Source organism: Crocodylus siamensis, chromosome 3, assembly GCF_052110815.1.
Source record: "Crocodylus siamensis isolate JL-2025a chromosome 3, ASM5211081v1, whole genome shotgun sequence".
Classification (NCBI taxonomy): Eukaryota; Metazoa; Chordata; order Crocodylia; family Crocodylidae; genus Crocodylus; species Crocodylus siamensis.
The window spans coordinates 93,172,783-93,197,386 of record NC_143397.1 but is presented as its reverse complement, the minus strand read 5'-3'; the positions used below and the strand labels follow the sequence as shown (position 1 = coordinate 93,197,386).

At 44.2% G+C, this 24,604-nt stretch overlaps 1 protein-coding gene across 1 annotated transcript in view; it reads right to left on the bottom strand.

Moving 5' to 3' along the window:
* The window catches only part of TEK (TEK receptor tyrosine kinase), a 73,565-nt gene extending 52,111 nt beyond the window's left edge, over nt 1–21,454 (bottom strand). The window contains exon 1 of the mRNA XM_090038813.1: nt 21,033–21,454. Coding sequence (XP_089894939.1) covers nt 21,033–21,084 — 52 coding nt within the window. The 5' untranslated portion in view covers nt 21,085–21,454. The remainder of the gene's footprint in view (nt 1–21,032) is intronic.
* Between the last annotated feature and the right edge of the window lie 3,150 nt (nt 21,455–24,604).

Sequence of the window (24,604 nt, the reverse complement as noted above, 5' to 3'; positions counted from 1 at the left end):
AGTTCCTCCTATTGTTGTGCTTCTGCCTGGTGAGGAGGGGGATAAGACAGGATCCCCACCTTCAACCCAGAAGCAGGTGGGTAGTGTAGTGTGGGATCATTTTGAGGTGGCAACTGATCTGAGGTATGCTACCTGCCAGCACTGCCAAAGGCAGATCAGCCGGATCAAGGATGTGAAACACTTTGCCACCACAGCAATACTGCTACATCTCAGGCAGCAGCATTCCTTTGCCCTTGTTCCTTCCTTGTCCCACCAGTGAGAGTGTACCCAAAAAGAAGTCCCCCCTCTCGCTCCAAAGTCTCTGTACCCAAGAAGCAGAGGCAGGCCACCCTGGACAAGGGGAGGAAAGCCGCAGACAAAGGGGGATGTGTTACTAAGGAGAACGAGGTCACCCAGAGCATTGGGAAGATGCTTGCTCTGAAAAGCCAGCCCTTCGCCTTTGTTAAGTGTCCAGGGTCCAGGTGGCTCATAACATTAATGGCCCTGCATGCACCACCTTTAGCAGGACTGTGGTGCCCTCCCTGTATGAGGCATGCAGGGAGTACTTGAGGGAGGAACCGCACAAGGCAGCACCGCAGGTAGCTTTGCATTTTACCTCAGACATCTGGAGCAACCAGAGTGGAGATCATGCCAATCTCTTCCTCACAGGGCACTGGTGCGATCGGTCAGGGCATCGGTAGACTCTCCTTCAAGCGGAGGTGATGGATGGGTCCCACATGGCAAGGGAGATCATGGTGGCCTTGAACTACATGGTGAAATAGTGGCTCATTGGACAAGGTAAGCTCACCCATGGGTTCATGGTTACTGACAATGGGACCAATATGGTCAAGGTGGTGTGTGATGCCAACTTTGCTGGCATCCACTGTGTGGCACACAAGTTCCACCTCATAGTCAGGGATGCCTTGGAGGGGTACAGGCTCCTAGCGATGGTGCTGTCACTACCAGCCAGCTTATTTTAAAATGCAGGAAGGTGGTGGGTTACTTCCATTAGAGTATCAATGGGGGCAAAATGCTATGGGACAAATAGGCAGAGCTGAGCATCCTACAACACAAAATTATGCAGGATGTGGAGACTCAGTGGAACTCCACACACCTGATGCTTGAAAGGCTGGTCAAGCAACAGAAGGCTATCCATGAGATGGCCTTGGTTGGGAAGATTGGGATTGGCAGCCCTCTTAACAAAACAGGGTGGGATACCATCTCCCAGATCTTGGGGGTCCTCAAGCCATTCCTTGAGGTCACTGAGACCCTCAGTGCTGGTGATTCCCTCCTTAGCCAGGTGATCCCCATAGTGAAGGACTTAAGAATGGAATGGAGGAGTTCCAGGGGATTGATGTTCCTGGTGGGGACACGCCATTTTCACCAGAGGTGCAGGCACTGGTGAAGCAGCTGAAGGAGGGCATCAAAAAATGGCTCGATCCATTGTGGTCCCGTATGGTCCCATATGGTGGGCATGTGCAATCCAACGGTGAAGGGGAGTGTCTGTACCAGCAAAACCCTCAATCACTGGAAAGCGGTACTGGTGAACAGAGTCAGGACAGAAGGGCACAGGCAGGGGGATGTGGAAAAGGGGGATCCACTTTCTTGTGCCAGCACTCCAACCACAAGCCAATCTCCTCCACCACAGCCATTGTGGGCCAAGGGCATGGATTCAATGTTGGGGTCCAGAGGCACCAGACCCCCTACCTCCAAGCAGGTAGCATGGAGGCCTCGGTGGCTACTTATCTTGCTGAGGATATGGAGGCTCTGCACTGTAACCCCCGGCCTACTGTGTAACCCACAGCCAGATGTGGCAGGATCTGGCCACGGTTGCCCGGGAACACCTGTTCTGTCCAGCAACCAGTGTTCCAAGTGAGAGGGTGTTCAGCATTGCTGGGGATGTTGTGACACCCCACCGCACCTCCTTGGATCTTGGTTTGGTGGAGCAACTGGTGTTCCTGAAGGTGAACCTCCCGCTGCTGGGATTCCGCAAGCTCCACGTGTAGATGGACTGAGTGCCACCCTCCTCACTCCGCACCTTTTTGCTTTTTTTATTTGCTTTCAGAACCTTGAGATGCACTTTCACAGAAACCCCTCTACAATCTGCCTGAAACCTGGTAGTCCTCATACCCACATGAGGGGCTACCATCCCTGCAGTATTCGTCCTGCTCTGCCTTATCACACACAAATGATACAAGTTTTGCTTTCAACAATTGGAGATGCACTTTCACAGAAACACCTGCATCTATATCCTTGAAACCTGGCAGGCTTCATGACCTCAGAAGGGGCTACCATCCCTTCTGTCTTCATCCAAATTTGCAAGAAAATGACAAAGTTATAGGTACTTTAGTGATTCCCCATTATAGTCTTTGGCCGAATCTGAATCTGTGCCAAATCTCCAAATTGGCTGAATCAAATCGGGACAGTGATCCAAATCACCAAACCACTGTCCCTCCAAATCAGCTGAATCTGAATCCGAATTGAATACTTGCTACTTCACACAGGCCTACTACATATATGCTTTGTACATATTGTACATATCGGCTATATTCTGCAAGTTTACACACTCTATTTAGTCAACAGATCTGATTTGATCTGTACCAGCTGAAGGTCCGGCCCATACTTGACCAGATCTAAATAGAGAAGGGCATGAATTCACTCCTAACTTCTCTGAACTTTGAGATTCAAATCTGGATTGAACTCCTTCCATGAAAAAGATTCTACTTGAGTGGTGTAGCTGAGGCAGGATTTTAGCTTGCCATTGCCATGGGGGATGAATTTCAGTAGTGCTTGCCTAGTTTAACCTATTGGCACAAGGCTGTGACTCTGGCTTGCCGTACTGGAGGTCATGAGCAAAAATCTGAGAGCCAAAATATAGAAGTACCCTGGAGGACTGGATCTCCTTACCCAAGAAGGTCCTGACAGTTCTCTATACTTAATGTGCCTGGTGCAAGATACTACTAAATCTACTACTTTCATGGCCATAGATTTAAAATCCAAACAAACATAATTGCATTCTTGATTGTAAGAGTGTCTCAATATCTCAGGTAAAAGCATCAGGATACGCTACTTTTCTAAGCTTTGATACCTGTGCAGTATAGGTGTCAAAAGAATGGTAATACTTTATAACCAAATTGCAGTTCCTTTGAACAGGTGTAAATTAATGACTAACCACAAAGTATAAGACAACTGAGAACCAGATCCATAGATCGTCTAAGTACAGTATGTGACTATCCTGAGATAATTAAGAGTTTGTCCATCCACAGATCTTTAGTCCTTGATGCCAAAATCTTATGGCTATAACTTATTTCCAGTGGAGATGAAAATGCCATTCAGGTGAAAGTTCTGATCTGATGAAACCTGAACCTCTCTTAGGGCCAGATCCTGCAAAATACTGAATATCTCCTAGAAGGAGCTAAGCTCTTCCAATTCTTACTGACTCCAGGCTGTTGAGACAATTGGACTTGCAAGGCTTGAAGGCATTGGATCAGACTCCAATGGCACTGGATCAGGCCATTAGCTCCTCTTGATTTGAGAGAAAATGCATCAGGCTCAAGGTTGTGTGCCTTGGCTACAGCAACCTTGTTTGCACACATGCCTTGATCAAATCCTATTGTCTTTAATCAGGTGAAACTTCTACTTGGCAAAAATGAACTTCAGTGTTCATGGGAGTTTTACCCAGGCTGGGATGGGATACAGGCTATGGGATTTAGCTTTCTGAGAACACAATAAACATGGAGAGGAAACAGCCTGCTTCTGTATCAGTGAAGATCCTATGTATTTCCTTGAAACAATTCTTTGACTCCCGCCCTTCTCCTTGCAGGAATGACCTTTGCTTGAAAGCAAATTGCTGTATGTGCAAAGGCAGTTGGGAAACACACAGGAAACAAGCACTAGAAATGGGAGGGGGAGCTTATAGAGAATTCATGCCAAAACAGTATTATAACAGAGTTCTGGTTGCTCAGTGTGGCCTTGGCCCTTCCAGAATGGGGAAAGTTGCTAATCTGAATCCTCTGAAATATAGAGATAAAGTATTCTCTTACACACTGAGCCCCACAGCCTTGATGCTGCCCTGGCAGGGACAGCAGCTGGCCATGTAAGTGCAAAGTGCTGAGTGCTGTGCACAACTCTGCACGGACCAGGGGTAGGTTGATCTAAATGCCCACTCATACAGGCATTCAAAGGGTTTAATTTGGGCAAAAACTGTTGTACCCAATCTAATCTAGTTCACCTCAGGTGGTATCCTAACTTAGACCAAGAATGGGTTAGCCCAATCTAGGAAGGGGTTAACCTGATCTCATGAATGCCTACATGAGTTCACATCACAGCCCTTCAACTTGGACATCCCAGCCACTGGGTCTAGCCCCAGGACTGTGGTGTTCCTAACCCCCCATTCCAATCCTCATGGGCTATTTTTAGCTCCCCTCCACTCCCCTGACTGACCAACCCTTCCTGTGCCCTACCGACCCACCAACACCACCCCCATACCTGCCAGCACCCCCCAAAACCTGCCAGTGCTCCCTCCCCAACCTCCCAGGCCCCCTTGATCCTGCCAGCCCTTCCCCCCACCCCACGTTACTTACTTTGGGGTCTCCATGCAACACTTATTCAAACCCAGAGGGTGCACTGTCATTCACTGGGCTATGGCTGGTAGTATTGATATAGCGGGTACTTACTTCAGAGAGCACCAATTCTCTACCTGGCTGGAGCTCATCCCCCTTGTGTAGTCTCAAAGGCTGCATATGTTGTCAGGCACCCTATCTGTCCTTAGCACTGTGTTATTTTTCTACTGAGGAACAGCAGCACACATCTTTACATTTTCAGAGCTAGACCACAGGCTCCTACCAAAACCCTTTTAAATATTATTCCCCCAGTGTGGAACAGGGAAGTAGGTCCTAGCTGAGGTCAAAGTCTGAGTAATCTCAGACTAAAGCAGCTCTATAATATGAGCTGTAGACGTAAGTTTGAAAATGTTGGAAGAAAGGGGAAAATGTAATGGTTTGCCTTTTTTTTTCCTTTGGCACTGTATCTCTGAAAATGCCTGTCCAAATAATTCCCAAATTGCAGTGCTAACTAACCTTCACCTGCCCCTGACAAGGCCTGGACATTTTCAAGATAGTCCTGACGTACACTGGGATATTTAACTTTGAGTAAAATGACGATTAACCAGAAAACTCTGCTCAACATCAATTACAGATCTGCTGTCTCTCCTCCTTCACACTCAGGGTGATTTTACATGCCTCCGGGGGGTGGAGGTGGGGGCACTTTAACTAAAGCTGCTCCAAGTGCTGCTCTAACTAAAGCCCCAGAGCATCTCATGTGTCAGCATCCCCAAGCTTCAAAATGGTGGCAGGGACATTTTATCTAAAGCTTATTGAACAGTGCATTGGAGCAGCCTCCCAGCTTGTGTACAGGCACCCTCAGAGTCTATAAGTCAATCTTACCAAGTCAGGCAACAGCATCTCGAGAACAGCTCACAGGTCTACATCAGTTGTGTCCTGAACTGGAATCAGTATGGTGTCATCTGTACAGTACTGTAGGCAGGATAATTAGCATGAGGACAGACTCGCTGGCCCTGGCACTAATTACCCCAAACTGAGCACTCTGGAGAGATGGTTACACTGCTTCCAATTTAGATGGCAGCCCATGAAGGGCACTGCAGTATGTTTGAGGACTGTGTTGCGTGGCACGTTTATAGCATAGCTAGGCCAAAAGAGAAGTCTGTCACAGTTAAAGGAAAGGCAGAACAAATAGTGACCATATATGTGATTATATGATCTGTGCTATATAAATTCTAAGAAATAACAAGGAGGGAAACAGGGAAGGAAGGGAGCAGTGGGAGGGAGGAAAAGAACTTAGGAAGATAAAAAGGTCTAAAAGGGAATCAATCTTCCTTTTGTTAGATTGTTTTGGAACAAACTGGTATGATTTGGGGCTGATAATCTGCCGTGCCAATGATTTAGGATGCTGACAGATGTGCATCTCCTCACTCTAACTCATGGTGTTCCACAGAAAGCACTATGAGTTGGAGTGACTACACCCCCTCCTCAACCCAACAGACATTCGCTGTTGGGTTAGAGGGGTGGGGGATTGAGCTCCACTTTGGAGCTGATACAGGAGGAGCTGACAGTTTTCAGGCTCTCTCCCCTAGTTCTGCTTCCCCCCCCCCCCCCAGTTCCAGTGCTGTCTGCAGGAAGGGAGAGAGAGAAAGGAGAGGGAGGGAGCTCTAGGGTAGGTTTGCCCAGCATGAGCTGGAGGGGTAGGGAGGACAAACGGATTGGAGCCCCCTGCAGGGACAGACAGAAGTTCCTGATTGTGTGCAGGGACAGACAGAACTTAATGAACGTGCTCCAAAGCAGAAGGTGCTCCAAATTACATGAGGGTTAGTTTGTTGCAAGTCTGAGCACTTTTAAAGCACTCTGCAGCCATGAACTTCTGTCAAGGCATGGCTGCACAGTGCTTTCAAGGGGCCTAACATATGACAGATGTCACTTCTGCAAGCACCCTTAATGCCTTTTTAATCCTGAGTAGCCTTTGTTGGTTCCTTAGATTCCTTTCCAGAATAATGGGTGTGTCCTGCCTTTTTTACACATTATGGTCCATAGACCTCTGTCATCTTTGTTCTGTGTTCTGTCCATGTTAGGGTGAATTTACACATTACACTTAGACCATACTAAGGATACTTAAAATGCAAGCATCAACATGTTAAACCTTGTTAATGTGTGCTAAGTGCCCTCTGAGCATCTCAAACATACGCCATTTCAGGCAAAGGTTAACTCTGGGCTATACTACCCAGCTCATGTTAGGGTAACTTCAGTCTGCTCCATGGAGATAAAATAAGCAATTTGCGGTCCTTCAGCATCCCAGGATGCACCACTTCTAGCCCCTGACCCCAAAAGCAGGGATAGAGCCCAGATACCTTGGCTTCTAGCCATGTCCCTGCTCACCACCTTTTTCCTGGCAAGTCAGAGCTGTGCAGAAAAGAAATGGTATTAACCCTTCGCTGCTTATAGTACATTCTTACTTTAACACTGATTAACATTCCACAGATTTGGTAGGTTTAAGTACAGTGTGTAACTTCACCCTAATTACAGAGGGATGTGTAGCACAGAGACACCATAGACACTCAAGCAACTTAAGCAGTCTAGGTGTGGTAACCCAGATATCATATCTCTGTAGGACAATTTTTCCTACAGTGTGCTACACACTTATCTTGTATTTAGTTCATCCGAATGTCTTTTCTGGCCCTTCCCTTGTTCTGAAGGGAAGCTCTTTATTGCTTTTATGGCGAGAGGTTCCTTTGAGGGCACTTATTTAGTATACAGAGACCAACTAGGCTGGGTTCCTCCATGCTCCAAGTACAATTAAGGCCTATCCTCAAAGGAGAACTCCACTTGGAGGCAGGAAATAGCAGCACAGGAAGAACTGAAAGAGGATTTACAGAGTCCTATCTGCAAAAAGCAATTGCCCACAGCTTAAAAGAACTGTTATATAGTTTCTGGTAATGCGGCTATACCAAATGAGACAGATATAGGTACCTAGGCAGAAATCCTCCCCCAATGAAGCCAGTGATAAAATTCCTAATCTGGACCAGCTTTTAACAACTGGTTAGAAATGGTTATGCCCAGGCACCAGTTTACTACCTAAAACTTTTCTTCAAATGTTTTCTTAGAAAATCTTTCCAGGACTCAGACAATTGTCTCTGTGTGATTGGAGCCTAAGGGCCAGATTCTTTCCCACCCTGTACACACATATGTGGACTTAAGGAACCTAAGTGGGATTCTACGGTTGCATCTACACATATGCTTTACTGTGGAGTTGACTAATTAGCTCTGCAGTAATGTGTCACAGTCTACATGTACATTGGTATTAGGGCTCAGTAAATTTATTAACTCCATTGTAAGATAGTACTGTTGGAGACAGTACTATCCTATGGCAGAGTAATTTACTCCACTAAAATGTACATGTACATGGTGACAGGGGCTAGCTGGACACAAGGGTGCTAAAATGTGGGGGTTGCCTGCTTCCTAGCTCTGCACTTTAGCACTCTTGTGCCCCAGTCAGCCCCTCCACCATGGGATACCACTACCCAAAGCCTGCAGTTGACCCCCCAGACCCCTACCAGACTGGGGCTGCTCTGCCCCAGCTCAAAGTGCTCAGTCCCAGGCACACATGTGGAGACAGTTCAGCCTCTTGATGTTTGACAGGACTGTAATGGTCCCTTAGGTCTGCATAAGTAGGCTAAGAGTGCATTCATGGAGTTATGCTATTGTATGATCTGCTCCCTACAGAGAAAAGGTCTCATGCAGCTTACCTTTCTGCAAGAGTCTGGTGGTAAAAATGCTTATTATGGATAAAAGTTTTTGTATGGTACATTCCACTCACATTTGAAGCAAATGGCACCTGGTACCAAGAAGAAGAGAAAAACAATGATAAAGTGAAGACAAACCCCAAGTTGTTGATGAAAAACAGAAAATTGGCCTAGTTGGTACACACCAAAGGACTATAAATATTATGCCCCCCCCGCTTTTCCCTTTCTCCCTTTTTCTCTTCTTCTCCTCCCCTTTCTCTTCCTGTCCCCTCCTCCTCTTTTCTTCCCCTCACTCCAACTATGTCTGAGAACTGAAGATATCTGTTCTCCCTTCAAGGAACCAGAGCCCACTTTGAGATGCCTGGCCAGCACTCAATGTGTGTATTATTAGGACTGGTAATATACACTTACTTGCTTGCTAAAATTGTATCTTGTTAAGATTACTGAAACTGCTAAGATTATATTTCTATGCATACTTCGAGTTAATACTTTATAATGCTCAATAAAACTCATTTATTAGAGAGATAACTGGGCGCTCCTTTGGAGAGAGAAAGAGATAACTAAGCTCTTGACTGGAGAAAACTAAAGCATACTTTAAGGCAGTATTGATCCTGCTCTTTGCTGCTTTTCGTAACTCAAGATTTTCATGATGAAATATTATCACACTTGGGCACCTAGTGGATGGAACAGAATCTGGCCTTTACTGCTTGCAAGTAACTGTTTACATTTTTGCTACAATATAGACAAAAGGGCCCCTCTAAATATGATGAGTTTTCCTCTCATATACCCTCTTCAGCATCAGTGGTAGTTGTAAGCACTAAGGAGTTTGTAGGATGTGGCCTCCAGTCCAAGGCAGGAATTTAGTTGGGGAAATAAGCATCTCTGGGGAGGAAGGATCTTATCTATGAATAATCTCAATATGTAAAGCCCACTCTTTTATCATCAGGGCTGGAGTCTGTATCACTGAAAGGAGATTATAATACAATAAGAACAATAGATTTACATTGTCCTTAATGTGACTAAGAAAGTAAATATTTTTTTAGCAACAACTTTGGGGTAAGACCATAAGCCAAAGAGATACCCTACCAACAGGGCAGCTAAAATCTGTGCTAGGCCTTCATTGCCAAAGCATGGATCATATGCCTCACAAGCAGGTTAGTATAAGAACAGCTGAAGCACATTCATTATATGATTTATAACTATGGGATTTAAGATTACTTTGGAGCATACTGAAAATATATGACCCATTTTGCCAAGCCACCTACTCCTCTTATTTTGAGATCCTCAAAAAAGGTCACAAAAACAGAAGTCAATATTTAAAAAAGGGGTGACCAACCTGCAGCACACATGCCACAAGTGGCACTGACATCAGAAGCATCTGTGTGCAACATGCACCATATCAGGAAGAGGGCAGGGAACAGAAAGCACAGCATCAGATCAAGCAGGGAAAGGAGACTGGAGTGGTACTTGGGAAAAGTGTGAGGATTAATTTGTGGCATACCTGCCAAAAAGGTTGGCTCCTACTGATTGAAAATAAAATGTTTGGCCTTTCAGAATTTTTCAGTGTGCCTTAGCTTGTGTACTTAGCTTTTCCACTGCAATTCTTCACACTGTCTATCTGTCTTGCATAGTAAAGACCACATTTTAAACAAACAAATAATAATTTTTAAAAATCTCTTTTGGAATCAAGATGCAAGCATTTTGACAATTTTATTGAGAAAGTAATGGAATCTGACAGCTTCTCTGGTAAACCTTTAGAATGAAGTGAAGTATTAATTATTATTACAATTACAATAGGCACGGTATTAAATTAATCTGTGCTCAAATGTATGTTCATAATTTTATTCAGTCTTAGAAAGAAATGAACCATTTATGGATTCAAGCTAGGAGTGCACCAATAGAGATTGTAAGGGCAAATACTGATAGCGGACATTTAAGGAGGCATATTGGCTGATATCAATCTGATTTCCAATACAGCTGCCACCAGGTGGTAAGTCTGGTATGGTAGAAGGGGAGGAGGAGGGGAGGGAAGGGGAGGGGTGTGGGAAGGCAGATCAACGCCTCCCACAGTGAGGAAGGGGGGAGGCCCTGCGCAATTGGGGCGGGGGGGCGCAGGACGGAGATGAGGCTTGTAGTGGGGTGGGGGCAGCTCCCACCTCTGCTTGCACCCCAGGAGGTGGGGGGAGTGCACCCCAGGATCTGCTTGGCACAGGTGGGCTGCAGCTGCGGGATAGAGCCAGAGCTGGTGCTGTGCAGGGCTTTCCTTGCCAGGGGCTGGGCTCAGGTACAAGCAGTGGCAGGAACTGTCCCCACCCCACCACGAGCTGTGCCTTCATCCTATGCCAACCCCGCCCCAGCTGAGCAGGAGGGTATTGATCTGCACCTCCATACCCCTTTCCTCCCCCCACCCCTTCCAGCTTACCAGCTGGAAGCAGCTCTCCACACTGGTGGCTCTGCTCCATGCTGCGCTATGGCTGCACACAGCACAGGCATTTATCGGCCAAATTATTGGCCTCATTGGGCCAATATCTAATATAGACAATTTTCTTTATATCAGTACCAATCTGATATCGGACCAATGTATCAGTCCGCCTCTAATTCAAGCTTGTCCCATTTCTTAAAGGGATAATAAAAGGCTTTGCCAGTAGACATAATGGAAAAATAAACCCAATATTTTACCAGAAAAACCCAACAACCCCAAAACCCATCACCTTGTGATTTCTTTGGAGGGTATTGGCTAAATTTGAAACTCTCAGTAGATATTTTTCAAAATTCTGGAATTGAAAGATTTTCCCATATCTAGTGACGTAAGGATTTCTCACAGAATTGAGCTATAAGTGCAGTTTCATGATAAACAGTTCTATTGCTTCTTATTTTTATTTATTCTTATCTGCATTTAAAGATAATGAAGCATTTTATGTCCTAAAGAGATCCAGATGCCTAACTTTTTCAGTGACTCAAAGATAACAATGACCCATATTATTTCACTTCTGAGTCAGATTCTTGCGCTCAAACTACTTTCATGAACAAACCAGGTTCCATCCTGACAACTGTCTCTTTGCAGGAAAACAAAGCTGATACATCATTGTTTAGAAATGATTGTTGCTCAAATGGAACAAGGCTGCCTCCATGACTCAATAGCAGGAAAAAACCAAATTAAGACTATTGCTTGTAAATAGCAGTAAGGAACAAAATATAACAAGTCAGATGCTTTAGAAACATTTGGCTGTAATCAGTGGAAAGAATCCCATTGACTTTAGAGTTTACAATCTAAACTAACACCACTTGTTTCTTTCCTTTCTGTTTTCTACGTGTGTTTGCAAAACCCATCTACATGTGCATTTCAGTGGAATAAATTACTCTGCCATAGGATAGTACTGTCTCCAACAGTTATGCTGATGCCTGGATTCTATGATATTGATTATATTTCTCAGAACATTGAAAGATTTTTGCTGTTGACACAGGAAAAGTTTGGCATTTTCCTCTGTTGGGATAAGTTATTATTGTGGTGATAACATCCAACAGTAAGGGAGGCGCTGGGGTTTGAGCCTGAAGAATAAAATCCATTCTCCTACATTCTGGGAACATCTACATGAGATGCTTTACTGTACATTTGAGCTAATTACTGCATAGTAAGCATCACCATCTACATGTGCTGACCTTACTGTGCATTAATTTACTCCAGGGGGAATAATCACATGAATAATGGTTGCAGGATCACAAATACATGTAGGTGTAGACAACACCATCACCATCTATAGTGCTGAACTTACTATGCAGTAACTTACTGCACAATAAGGGTCAGCACATGTAGACAGTGATGCTTACTAGGCAATAATTAGCTCTATTGCTCCGTAAATTGCCTCATGTAGGCACACCCAGTGTAGAATACAACCAAATGCCTTGAAGGTTGCTGCAGGTGGGAATTGTCATGTTCTTATCAGCTCTGATCATGGTGCAGACAAGCAACCGCAGAAGAATGGTATATCAACAAAACACCAGAGGAAGGGAAGGGGTGTTCTCTACAGTTACATGTATCTGATCCTGCAACTATTATTCACGTGAGTATTCCCTTTTGAGTCCTAAGACTGTTCTCAGAAGTAATTCTTGCAGGACCTAGACTTAAATGAAACAAACCATTAGATGGATGAAACAAATTATTTTAAGGGAGAAAGGTTGGAAAATACCCGTAGTTCAGCTGAATCCAAAGTATTTGTTTTGGTCTGTCTGTTCCTATTCTATGGAAAGTGGAAGTTAACTTAGTGTAGTTTATCCCCGAGAGTAACAGGGTTAAATTAGCAGGGTTTATTGCCACTGACCAGAGGATGGAAGCCAACAGACAAAATAGTTTCAACAGGTCAGCTGGTGTGTAATCATGAGTAGTAATCACCGTGGTTGGAATTCAGCCTGATATACGAGTCATGTTTGACACCCCTGACATAAATAAATTGTCTTTGGTCTGCAAAGAAAATTGACCAAAAACAGCTGTTTAAACTGCTTGGTGGCCATAGAACTTATCAGGGAAATAGATTTTCAATGCAATCAGGTATCTGTTGCTTCTTATAGGCTCGGGACAGAAGTTACACATAAACCAGTTTAAGTTACTGAAAACCAGTTCCAATGCATAACACAACCATGGGTTGCAGAAGGCTGGGGCTAATGGAGATAAGCCCCCACAAACATGGGGCAGCTTTGGCAGCGCAGAGGGCCACAGGGCAACTGGGCACGGACTCTGGGTGGCTGCAGCAGGGGACACACATGGGCACAGAAACCCAGCCACAGCCTGCACACAGTCAGGATTACAGCCTGGCAGCATGTGCAGCACTGCCCACCACAGCAGTGGCATGGGGAGAGCCAGATCAAGGCCCTCACAGTGCAGGAGGGAGGGAGCAGAGTCAGGGGTAGGGGCTGGGGTGAATGGGGCCCTGGGGTGGGTCATGGGACAGTTGGAGCCCAGCCAGCTTGTCCAGGGGTAAGGGGGGGGGGGAAGCTCTGCTGCTATGCACATCCCAAGGGGGGCATGGGGGCATGTGACCCCTGGACTTTTGTGAGGGGCAGAGGTGGGCTGCCACTGTGGGCTGGGCTCTGCATCCCACTGCTGCTGCCTTGAGAGCTGCATGATGCTATTTGCCTGCTGCCATGTGCTACCCTTGCTCACTGTGGGAACTTAGATCTAAACCCCCCATGACCCTTCCCTCTCCCCCTGCCCCTCCCTCCTCCACAGTCTTACCTGCTTGGTGGTGTGTGTGTGTGTGTCTATGTGTACTCAGCCCCCAGATAATATTTTCTTTCTCTGCCTATGAACACAACAGAAGTTCAGTCCACATAAACTTCTTTCAAACTGGCTGAAACTAGTTTAAGATAAACCTGCATGGTTGTCGTATCAGATTTAACTGATTTAGGTTAAATTAGTATATGGAAATTCTGTCCCAGATCCCCTACAGATTCAAGTTAGCTCACAGTCCTCCAGCATCCCAGGATGTTTTGCATCTCCCCTGCAAACCCTGTCTTGCAGTGTGGGCAGGCTAGCCTTGGCCCTGGGTTTTTGGTTTCTTGTCTCCAGTTTTTGGTTCCTGTCTGCTCCAGCCAATCAGGGAGGTGTGCTCTAATGCCCCCCCAGCTATTGGCCTGACCCACTGCAGTCATGTGAGTGCATGTGATGAAGAGAGGAAAGATCCTCTTCACAGACAGGCTCACGAACCTAGTGAGGAGGGCTGTAAACTAGGTTCACTGGAGGATGGACACCAAAGCCCTGAGGTAAGTGGGGAAGCAGGAGACCTGAGGAAGAACAAGCAGAAGGAGGCAACAAGGGAGGTGCTTTCATTATTTCCTAAGAAATCAGGGCAATCAACTAGTTACCTCAGGTACCTGTACACAAATGCACAGAGCCTGGAAAACAAGCAGGAAGAATTGGAAATCCTTGCACAGTCACGGTACTATGATGTGACTGGAATAGCAGAGACTTGGTGGGATAGCTCACATGACCAGAGCATTGTCATAGATAGGTACAAACTGTTCAGGAAGGGAAGAAGAGGAGGAGAAATTGTACTTTACATGCAGAAGAGCCATATGATTGCTCAGAGCTCCAGTACAGAGCTGGAGATAGGCCTGTTGAGAGTGTCTTGGTTAGGGTCAGAGGGGAGAGAAAGACGGGTGATCTGCTATAGACCACCAAACTAGGAGGAAGTGGCAGATGAGGTTTTCTTCAAAAAGCTAGCTGAAGTTTACCAATTATAGGACTGGGTCTTGTCAGGGACTTTAGTCACCCTGACATCCTCTGGGAGGGCAATACAACAGTGCGCAGACAATCCAGAAAGTTTCTGGAAAGTATTAGGGATAACTTCCTGGTGCAAGTGTTGGAGCAGCCAACTATGGGCTGTCCTCTTCTTGACCTGCTGCCCACATACAGGGAAGAATTGGTGGGGAATGTAGCAGTGGTTGGCAACAGTGACCACAAGATGACTGAGTTCAGGATCCTAAGGAAAGGAAGGAAGGAAGGAGAGCAGCAGAATAAGGATGCTGGACTTCAGAAAATCAGGTTTCAGCTCACTCAGGAAAGTCATGGGCAGGATCCCCTGGGAAGACTGAGGAGGAGAGGAGTGCAGGAGAGCTGGCTGTACTTCAAAGAAGCCTTACTGAGACTGCAGGAACAAACCATCCTGATGCACAGGAAGACTAGCGAGTATGGCAAAAGACCAGCTTGGCTTAGCAGAGAACTCTTTAGTAAACTAAATCACAAAAAAGGCAGCTTAATAAGAAGTGGAAACTTGGGGAAATAACTAGAAAAGAATATAAAAGCATTGCTCGGGAATGCAGGGATGAAGTCAGGAAGGTCAGAACACAATTGGAGTTGCTGGAGTAGAAGATCTCCAATTAAGCAGTTAAAATATATGCAATTTTTAAAATACCAGTATATAGTTGCATCATATAGTCTGATGAATCAGTCATAAATTCAGCAAATACATTAACATTTGCAAGGTAAAGGCCAAACCCAAAGAAAGGAACAAAGGCCACCAAAAAGCATTTTATAATTCACCAATATATTTGCTTTCCTACATATGCTGTAACCATGGGAAAACAACCATTCTGAGGTCCCAAGAACTATATTTGCAAATCTAACTTCATTAGCCAGTCGCCTTCAGTTAGCAATATCTTATATATTCAAAGCCACCACAGGCATTCAAGCAAGGATTTTACTTTTCCCCATTTAAGGTATTTATTTATTCAACCAGGACAGTTACATGACACTGGAAATGAGGTTCCCTATGTACTTCCCCAATATTATCATACTGTTGCTGTGCTTGAGTTTCTGACAATAATAAGTAGAAACTGCCTCTGAAATAATTATTTTCTAGGCTTTTCCCTTTTATTATTATGAAAGCATTTTTATTCCATCTAGGTTCTGTAACTCCACCTTTTACTTTTTAGAAAACTTGATTAAGGGACCCAAAATCCAAGCTGTGCCACCATTTCTTTAAAAAACAATATTTAGTTGCCCATCAACTTAGGAGATAACATAGATGAGCTATAAAATTGACTGAAATATATGGGAATCCAAGGGACTTGACCTTCCTCTTGCACTAATATTATGCCAGTATAATTACATTAGTTTTGTGTGCAATACACTAGAGCAAATGAAACAAAAATCAGAACCAGTGGGTGCATATATATGTGCAATTAATATGACTGGATATACTCTACCTCAATTTGAGCCAGAGTAAACTAATCCTGATGTCACCATCTACAGGTATATTTAAGCCGCAGTTATTTATTGTGGCATATGATAGTATCTGTGTAGATGCACCCACGTGCAAATGCTGCAGGGTGGATTTCCTTTAGAGCAATTTCCTGCCCCCCACTGCCCAACTGACTGGGAGCAAATTTGCTTCTGGTTGGCCATCTACACCTGCAAGGTAATTATTCTGTAGTTAACTTGCTACTTGCATTTGCTGCTAGCTGCTCCACCAGTAGATCAGGGAAGGGGGCTGAGACCTGCCCCCTCCCCCGCAGCTCTTTCCAAGACCCCTAACCCCAATTAGGGAGCTGCGGCCTGGAGCTCCCTGCTGCCAGAGTAGGGAGACATTTTCTCTGCCCAGCTCTGCCACTGGAGCCCACCCTAGCAGCAGGCAGCTCTTGGGGGCAAGGAACAATCTCCCAGCCCCCGCCAGGAGACAGCTGTCTCTTAGATCTCCCTGCCAGCCCCTGGGATAGCACACAGGGGGAGTGCCCTCTGGCTGCTGCAGGGGCCTGGTACAGGGCCAGAGGGGGTGGGAGCAGCTGCTGCCAGGAAGCACCAAATCACTGCACATGTAGATGGCTGCCCTGTAATTTACTCTAGAGTAAGCCTACCCCACAGCATTTGCACATGTAGACATGCCCACTGAAAGTCAAAACCCTTTCACTGTGTTTTGGGTAAAAAGGAGACAGTTTGCATATAGGATATTGGTGCTGGATATGGAAAGAACAGGATCAAATCTCTGCTGTGCCTGATTCAGAGTAGTGCTTTATAACCATTATCACTTTGGATCAGGCCATTCCAGGAGTTGCACCAAGGTCTCCCACATTCTAGTGCACTATCCTGGCCACCTAGATCACTTACTCACTCCCCAGCACTCCAGATGAAAGGTTTGTGGAGACCAGTACATCCATGCAAACCATTTTGGCTTTAGTAAGCAGCCAAAAATTCACCAAAACAAAATTTCAACTCATACCTTCCAACCAGTTCTAATCATACCCATCTCCTTCTGAATGTAATGGCACTTCACTGTACCTTTTTGGGTGCAGTTATTTAGGGCCTGATGCAATGCTTCTTTGCTCCTGCTAATCCCAGATGCTGGAACTGTTCCCTGGGAATACTGGTGGCAGCCCTAAATTAATATATCCCTTGGGAGCTGCACGGGGCATTTAAAGCAGTCTGTCCAGGTTGCAGTTGTTGTTTTTCATTACCTATCTTTCCAAACAGAGAGCAGTATATCAGGTTACATCTGGAAGGTTTTCTTTGCACCCAGATAGTAAATCTAATCTTAAAGCCATGATCATTTAGACAAATCTCCTGCATACAGTTATGATATTTACTCCAAGTCACACTCTTGCTCTTGACTTCTAGCAGGCCACAAAATTTCAAACAGCTAGTCCTGCATCAAGACCATAACTTCTGGATTGTCTGGAGATTCTCTCTGAAAAAAAAATCTACAGAAATTTGTCTGCATCTCTAGAATAATACCAGGACTTTGCCATCTCATGGAACTGATCAGAGGACCACAAACAGATGGACTTGCTATATACCATGAATCACACACACATCTGGAGAGGAGGAACCAAAAACTCTAGCCCTTTTCCTCTGTTGCAATTAAATCCAGATTAGATCTTTTTACACGAGTTCAAGAGTGTTAAGTTGTTTGCTGAGGGCCATTTCGAAGTAAAAATATTTTTTATAGTTTCATAGTCTATTAGTTATACTGAGATAGCCGACATCACCAATCTAAATCTAAATCTGACTATTTGCTTCAGTTAGGACACACTTGGCAACCTACAGCTGTCCAAGAAGAACATATTTCAAGTTCTCTTTGACACTGGCAAAAACATAAGCTTGAAAACTGTGTATTATTTTAGCTTATTTCTCTGGTAATCCCAGAAGGAAGGCAAGAAGGAAGAATCCTATTGTCAAATGTCATACTGGCTAGAGATACCAAAGAGGACTTTACTTATGTTTCCCTTGGTTTAAATTGAGGGAGTGAAAATGTCTCACAAAATGAAAAAAAAACAAGTCTTGAAACCCAAGACTGTTTTAACCATCCACTCTGTGCAATGAGCTATAACACTTGTATAGTTGTATGCCTTGTTTTGACATATCTATATTAGAATACTATCTTCAATATACTTTTATGTATGACTACATATTTTAATTACATACATGTAGAGGGATATATTTATACACATGATGAGATAAATAATTATGTGTAATTTGTGTTATGGTAGCATCCGTACACCCCAAGTAGGGATCAGAGATCCTTTTGTGATATATATCTCACATTGGATACATAAATAATTATCATGGAGTTATTAATTTTAGTAATGTTGTAATGTTGCTTTTGGTGCATCTTTTCCTGGGTGATCAGAGTAGCTTTTAGGGGATGTCACCATATACAGATTAAAACGTAACAGATAAAAATGAATCAAAATTATTTTTGCAGTTAGAGACCCATTGGTTTCTCCCACTCCTGGTACTAAGCAAAACTTCACAGATGCTGCTCATCCTAGTGGCCTGAAAATGTATAAGCTTCCTGCCAGGAACAGTTTGTAAAATTAATTAGAAGTTGTTCTTAATTACTGTTGGCTTTCTGAAGGTTGTGGCTTCCATCTTGCTGGAATGGAGCTCCAACACAATACCAAAACCAAGAGGAGAAACTGTTTACTTGCAACAGTTTCAAGTCATTTGGATATAGTGGCCTATGAAAGTTAGTACCCGTTAGGAGATAACTTTTTCCTGAAAGGAAACAACTTTGCAATGCCATGAAGGCACTTAACATGTGCTAAACTGCTTGAACCTGTGTCTACTTGCATTTTAACTGCACTTAGCAAGAGTCAGTTTCAATGTGCAATACCAACCTAAATTTCCAATCTCATTGAGAATCTTACTACTTATTAGAAGACAAGTGATACTGTTTACTCCAATCATATCCTTGCTTAGTCTATTAGCATTAACAGGTGAGCAATGAGAGCTGCCCCCACTCAAACAGAGACAGTCTCAGGCTGTGAAAATGGAATTTTCTTTTAAACTAGCTTGTGTGTCCAGGTTGTTTTGATCCAGTTTCTTCATTCAACCTCTCATGGCGGCTCATGGGCCAAATGAAGAGAAAAACAGAATCTTAGCAAGGGCGAGCATGTTCATATCCATGGCTTTATTTAATGTCCAACTCCGGAGTTAAATTTAACCCTCTTGTCAGAATAAATGGAGATGTGCTTTGGATTGCCCAAATGTCCAGTGTGGAAGAAAACTACACAATTTATCCCATTCTTTCTTTAACAGCATCTTGTGTTATGAACCCTTTTGGCTGTGGAAGATGATGAAGTGCTGATATAAGAAAAGGAAATTACAGTGTATTTGATGTAACTAGGAACCAAGCCCAGAGGCACAGTCCCCACCTTAGAACAAGGGTGGAGTAGATCAGCAGCACACCCACAGAAGTCCACCATCATGTAGGAAAAGGTTAAGTCAGTTCACAGTCTGTCAGTCGCATTGACTTTAATGCCTCTCCTGCTTAGGGAATGTCAATACTGCTTTCCTGGACTCCGCCTGTTGTATCTAGAGGAAAGCGGGTTAGCATTGTCTTCCAGCACTAGCCCCAGGAAACATGATATCACACTTGAACAAAAGTGGGAAAGCTGACAGATCTATTGAGATGGGTGTGACTCCAGTACACACCTAACTGGTCAAGCCCTGTGGAAAAGGCTGTGACTGGCAGCTCTTCAATACTGAAATCAACTGAGCATGCTGTCCACATTTATTGTTAATCTGCATAGCTAGCCTTTGTTTCTCTCGCATTCCAATGTGTTAATGAATTTTACTTGCTTCCTGCAGAGAACAGTGTGTACAATATGAGTTTGCTTTGGGGATGGGAGATTCAGAGATGATTCGTTTCTGAGCAAAGGAGCTCAGATTAACTGAAATTTTCTTTTTAGTTTCTCTGTTCATAATGCTCAAAGGATTCTCCAGCTATCCCTAAAGTGAAGTCAATAATGAAATGAGAGATGAACTGCTCTAAAGCTACAACTAGCAAGACACTCACATCACAAAAGAGCAGTAAATGATATACAGTAATTATGTAGTGATGCACACATATCCACACTCCAAATTCAAAGTAAACATTTTTGCATGCATATATCTTCAGATTTTTCTAAATATTTAGATGCTATTTCTAAACTTTTTTTACCCGATCAAGAAATTGTAATGCAAGTTATACCACAGTTAAACATTCTTTTTTCCTTTGCTGTTCCCTTCCGTTTCTTACAATAGCATCATGTGAAATTGTACTGCATGTGACATTTAAACTAGAAATGTCCTGTCACTATCAAAATGAGATTTGAAGCTGAACTTTTGGAGTGAACGAGGAACAAGAGTTCTGCTGTGAAGCTATCTCAAAGTCTCTCAGGCTTGTTTCCCTTTCCCAGGCTTTGTTTTGTGTGTCGTATTGAGGAGACTGCCTAGAAGATGGTCAGATGGAGAAGCTGGCAGGGAAAGCATAGAATCATAGAAAATTAGGGTTGGAAGGGACCTCCAGAGGTCATCTAATCCAACCCCCTACTCAAGACAGGATCATCCCCATCCAAACCATCCCATATAAGTCCTTGTCTAACCTATTCCTAAAACTACACAAACAATCTTGTCACACAGTACTTTAACGCTGAATGACTGAAAGCCCATGGAAAAGGATAGGCTTCCTTGTGCTTCAGAAAATGATCATCTTTGAGTAAAGCATCTCTGACCTTGGAGATCATCATGATATGAAATTACCTTTGCATTAATGAAATTATAACTGTGCATTTAGTGCTTACAAGATCTGCCTACTTGCATGCACTACCCTCTCTTTATCTGAAAAATCTTTATGTAGGCAAAGTCAAGGTCAACAATTAAACTAGTAAGGATAACTCATTAAAGCAGGGATTTAAGAAGTGAGCCTCCCATGTATTGAGAGAGAAACAGTAGAGCTGTGGCATGGCAGAAATTAAAGTGAAGTCTTACCTGAAATCATCAGGCTGAATCCATAGAGAAGTAAATGTGCTAAAGGGTCCATGCTTTCCAAAATGTATCCATCCAGTTTCCACAGCAGCTCATGGAGTTAGGAATATCCTTTAACAGAGTATACTCTTCACTGGTTATTCTTCACTTGCATGGTACAAGGGCTCTTGTTTACAAGTCAGAGGCAAAAACTTGCAGTGCAGGAGCAAACTGCAACAGTCTCATTGCTGTCTGAGTACAGGGAGTTTAAGTTCCTTTTTCCTGTTTCCTTTGTAGATTAGGATGGGAAAGGCAGGATCTTAAAGGCATTTTGTATCAGCAGGATTGCGAGACACTGAAAATCCTATCCATCTAGCAATATATCAAAACACTTATCTGCGGCTGCTGGAGAGGCAGAGGATTAATCTCGAAGAACTGGCAACGGGTCATGGTCAGCAATGTCAGCAACAATAGTGGCATCCTCCAGTAGGCGGGATAGCGTGAATAACAAGCCCTCCACCTATGTATGGTATGTGGAAATTGTGATCCTGGCCCCTGCTCAACGTACAGATTTGCTAATGGCACCAGAGGTCTCTAAGTTTCAGCACTTCAGCAGAGAGTTTTCAGGATATAATAATCTTTTCACTGATGTATTTAATTCATGCAGAAGGTGACTATTACAAGGCAACTAACCATCCTGCCATAATATACACTAAAGAAGCATTAACAAAACAACTAGTCAGATCCAATATAGACCAAAGCCAAGGATAACCCCTCCTCTCCCCCCCCACCCATCCCCCCACGATCCCCATTTGGTTATGAAGTTTACTGAAAAGTGGGTTTTTTTTCCATTCTGGGATAGGAAACAGATTAAAAAATTAGATGTAAAAATAAATTGCAACCAGAGTTTAATGACTTCAGTGGAACTTAAGCTAAAGGGGCTGTGGAACAAAGTTAAAATTACAAACAATAGACAAGAGTAAAGCCTATGAAACAAAAAACATGAGAAGCAAGTTAAAAAAAAACAATCCAACAAATAGAGAGGCAACACCCAGAGAATCAAACCACAAGTGCTGTATTTGAAAGAACTCTAGTCTTGCTGACATGCTAACATCCAGAATGATTTTTAAAGAGTGGCAGAGGCATTGATTCTTCACTTCTTTTGGAAAATGGATTCTGGGACTGATTTTTCTTCCACTGAATTCAAAAGAGAACCCTTTATTGCCTTCCATCAGTGTAAGACTGGGTCTCAGGATAACTTCTTGAGACATGTAGAGGGAGTTTAGTTGTGTGCTACAGAGAAAGCTGCGAGTAGGCTGGCTCAGAAGGTGTTAAATCATTCCAGTTCTCCTATCAAATATAGATAGTATATAATATATCTGATAGGATAGGATACATAAATATCTATGGTATCAGAGGTAGACTCAGTTTTTGTTAAATCATTCCCAGTTCTCTTATCATATATACAAGGTCTTCATAAAGTCCTTGTGCACTTTTAAACTTTAATAACTTAGGTTGTAGGTATGATAGAAACAATCTGTAAACAGCATTTAAAAGCAAATTTATTAAAGTTTTTGGACAACTAGAGTACACAATGCTAGACTTCATAAGTAATAATGAATTTATTCTTAAATAAGATGGAACTTCGTGCCACTATGCTCTGAATGTACAACAGTTCCTAACTGACATTTTCCCAGTGAGTGGATAGGCAGAGGTGGACCAATTGCTTGGCCACCTTGTTCACCTGACCCATTGCCATTGGAGTTCCTCTTATGGGGATATGTTAAAAGTGTAGTTTACTTGTCAAAACCACAGTCTTTGGTGGAACTTATGGCTAGGATCACCAATGCAATTAGTGCAGTAGCTCAAGAGCAACTGGGAAACGTTTTCAAGGAGTTGGAAGATCAGATTGAGCGTTGTATCATGATGGATGGTGGTTATGTTGAAGTCTAGCATTGTGTACTTTAGTTGTCCTAAAACCTTAATAAATTTGCTTTTAAATGCCATTTACAGATTGTTTCTATCATACCTACAATCTTAGTTATTAAAGTTTAAAAGTGCACAAGGACTTTATGAAGACCTTGTATATTATAGATAGACAGATAGCTAGCTAGCTAGCTAGCTAGATCCCAGAGCAGCCAATTTCATGTCATTTTGACTATCTATGATAAGTAGCAAATTACCCATCAAGAATGACTGGTGGGCAGGGATACAGACCCACCCATCCATCTGGGTCTGGGCCTGTTTCCCCCCTGCCCCTGGGTCCGAGCCCATCCCCCGCCTCCTCCCTCTCCCCCCATGGGTTTGGGTCCGGGCTCATTCCTCCTCTCCTCCTACTGCCGGTTTGGGTCCAGGCCCATGTCCCCCCATCCATTGGGTCCAGGCCCATACCCCCTTTCATCTCTGGGCCCATTCCTCCCTTCCTCTGTGCCACACCCCTGGAGGAGCCACTGGGCTCTGATTGTTCCATGACCCACCCTGGCCAGTGCCCCAATCGCCGTGAATAGGGCCTGGGCTGGGCTGGGTCATGGGGCAATCAGATCCCCATGGCTTAACCAGGGGTGGAGCCTGTGGCCCCCAGTCTGTGCTTGGGGCAAGGGCAGGCTGCAGTGGCAGGCTGTGCTCAGCCTCTGTTCCCTGCCTCACTGCCGCTGCATTGAGAGCAACGTGGCGCCATGTACCTTGCTGCTTGACCCCCACAGTGGTGGGACTCACATGGCGCTGCACCACTGTCAAAGTAGCAGCAGTGAGGCAGGGAGCAGAGGCTGAGCACAGCTCGCAGCTGCAGCCCACCCTTGCCCCATGCACAGACTGAGGGGCCACAGCCCCCAGCTTTGGCTCCCCCGTGCTGTGCCCCTGGAGGAGCCGATGGGCTCCATTTGCCCCACGACCTGGCCTGACCAGGTCCCAGTCACCATGAATGGGGCCTCACCTGGGCCGGGTCATGGAGAAACCAGAGCCCCGCAGCTCATTCAGAAGCACGGCATGGGGGAGCCAAAGGGGGGCACATGTCCTCCTCCCTCAGCTCCTCCTGCATCTGGCCCTGTGCAACCCCCACCTCCCACTGCTCCACCCCATGCTGCCTCCCAGGCAGGGGAATCTTTGTAGAATCCTGATCTATTATTTACTAGTGGTCCTGATGTATAAGCAGACTGAATCAGAATATCTGCTGTAAATACCCACTAATTCTGGGGTGTTTGAAAAATGATTGCAATTGAAAAATATGTACACAGAACTCATTCCTAGCATGAATTCTAATCTATTTTCTTTATCTCTTGTTTTAATTTGCTCTTCATTTTAATCAGTTTTAACAAGGATCTGACTTTGAAAGGGGTTTGGTCATTGGTCTGCAACTCATGGCAAGCTAAGATAATCAAATCTTCTTCCCTACATCATAAAGTGATCACTAGAGAAGGCAGTGGGGAATTCTATCCTTCCGACATTTATAAGTAGATATAAAGTAATATGTAAAGGCTAAGGAGGGTCATAACGATACAGCATGCATAATTGAATACGGCCATTACAGAAATAATTCCTCTGAAGCATTAGGTAATAGCTATTTCAATAATCACTGAAATGTAACCACCTCTGGGGTG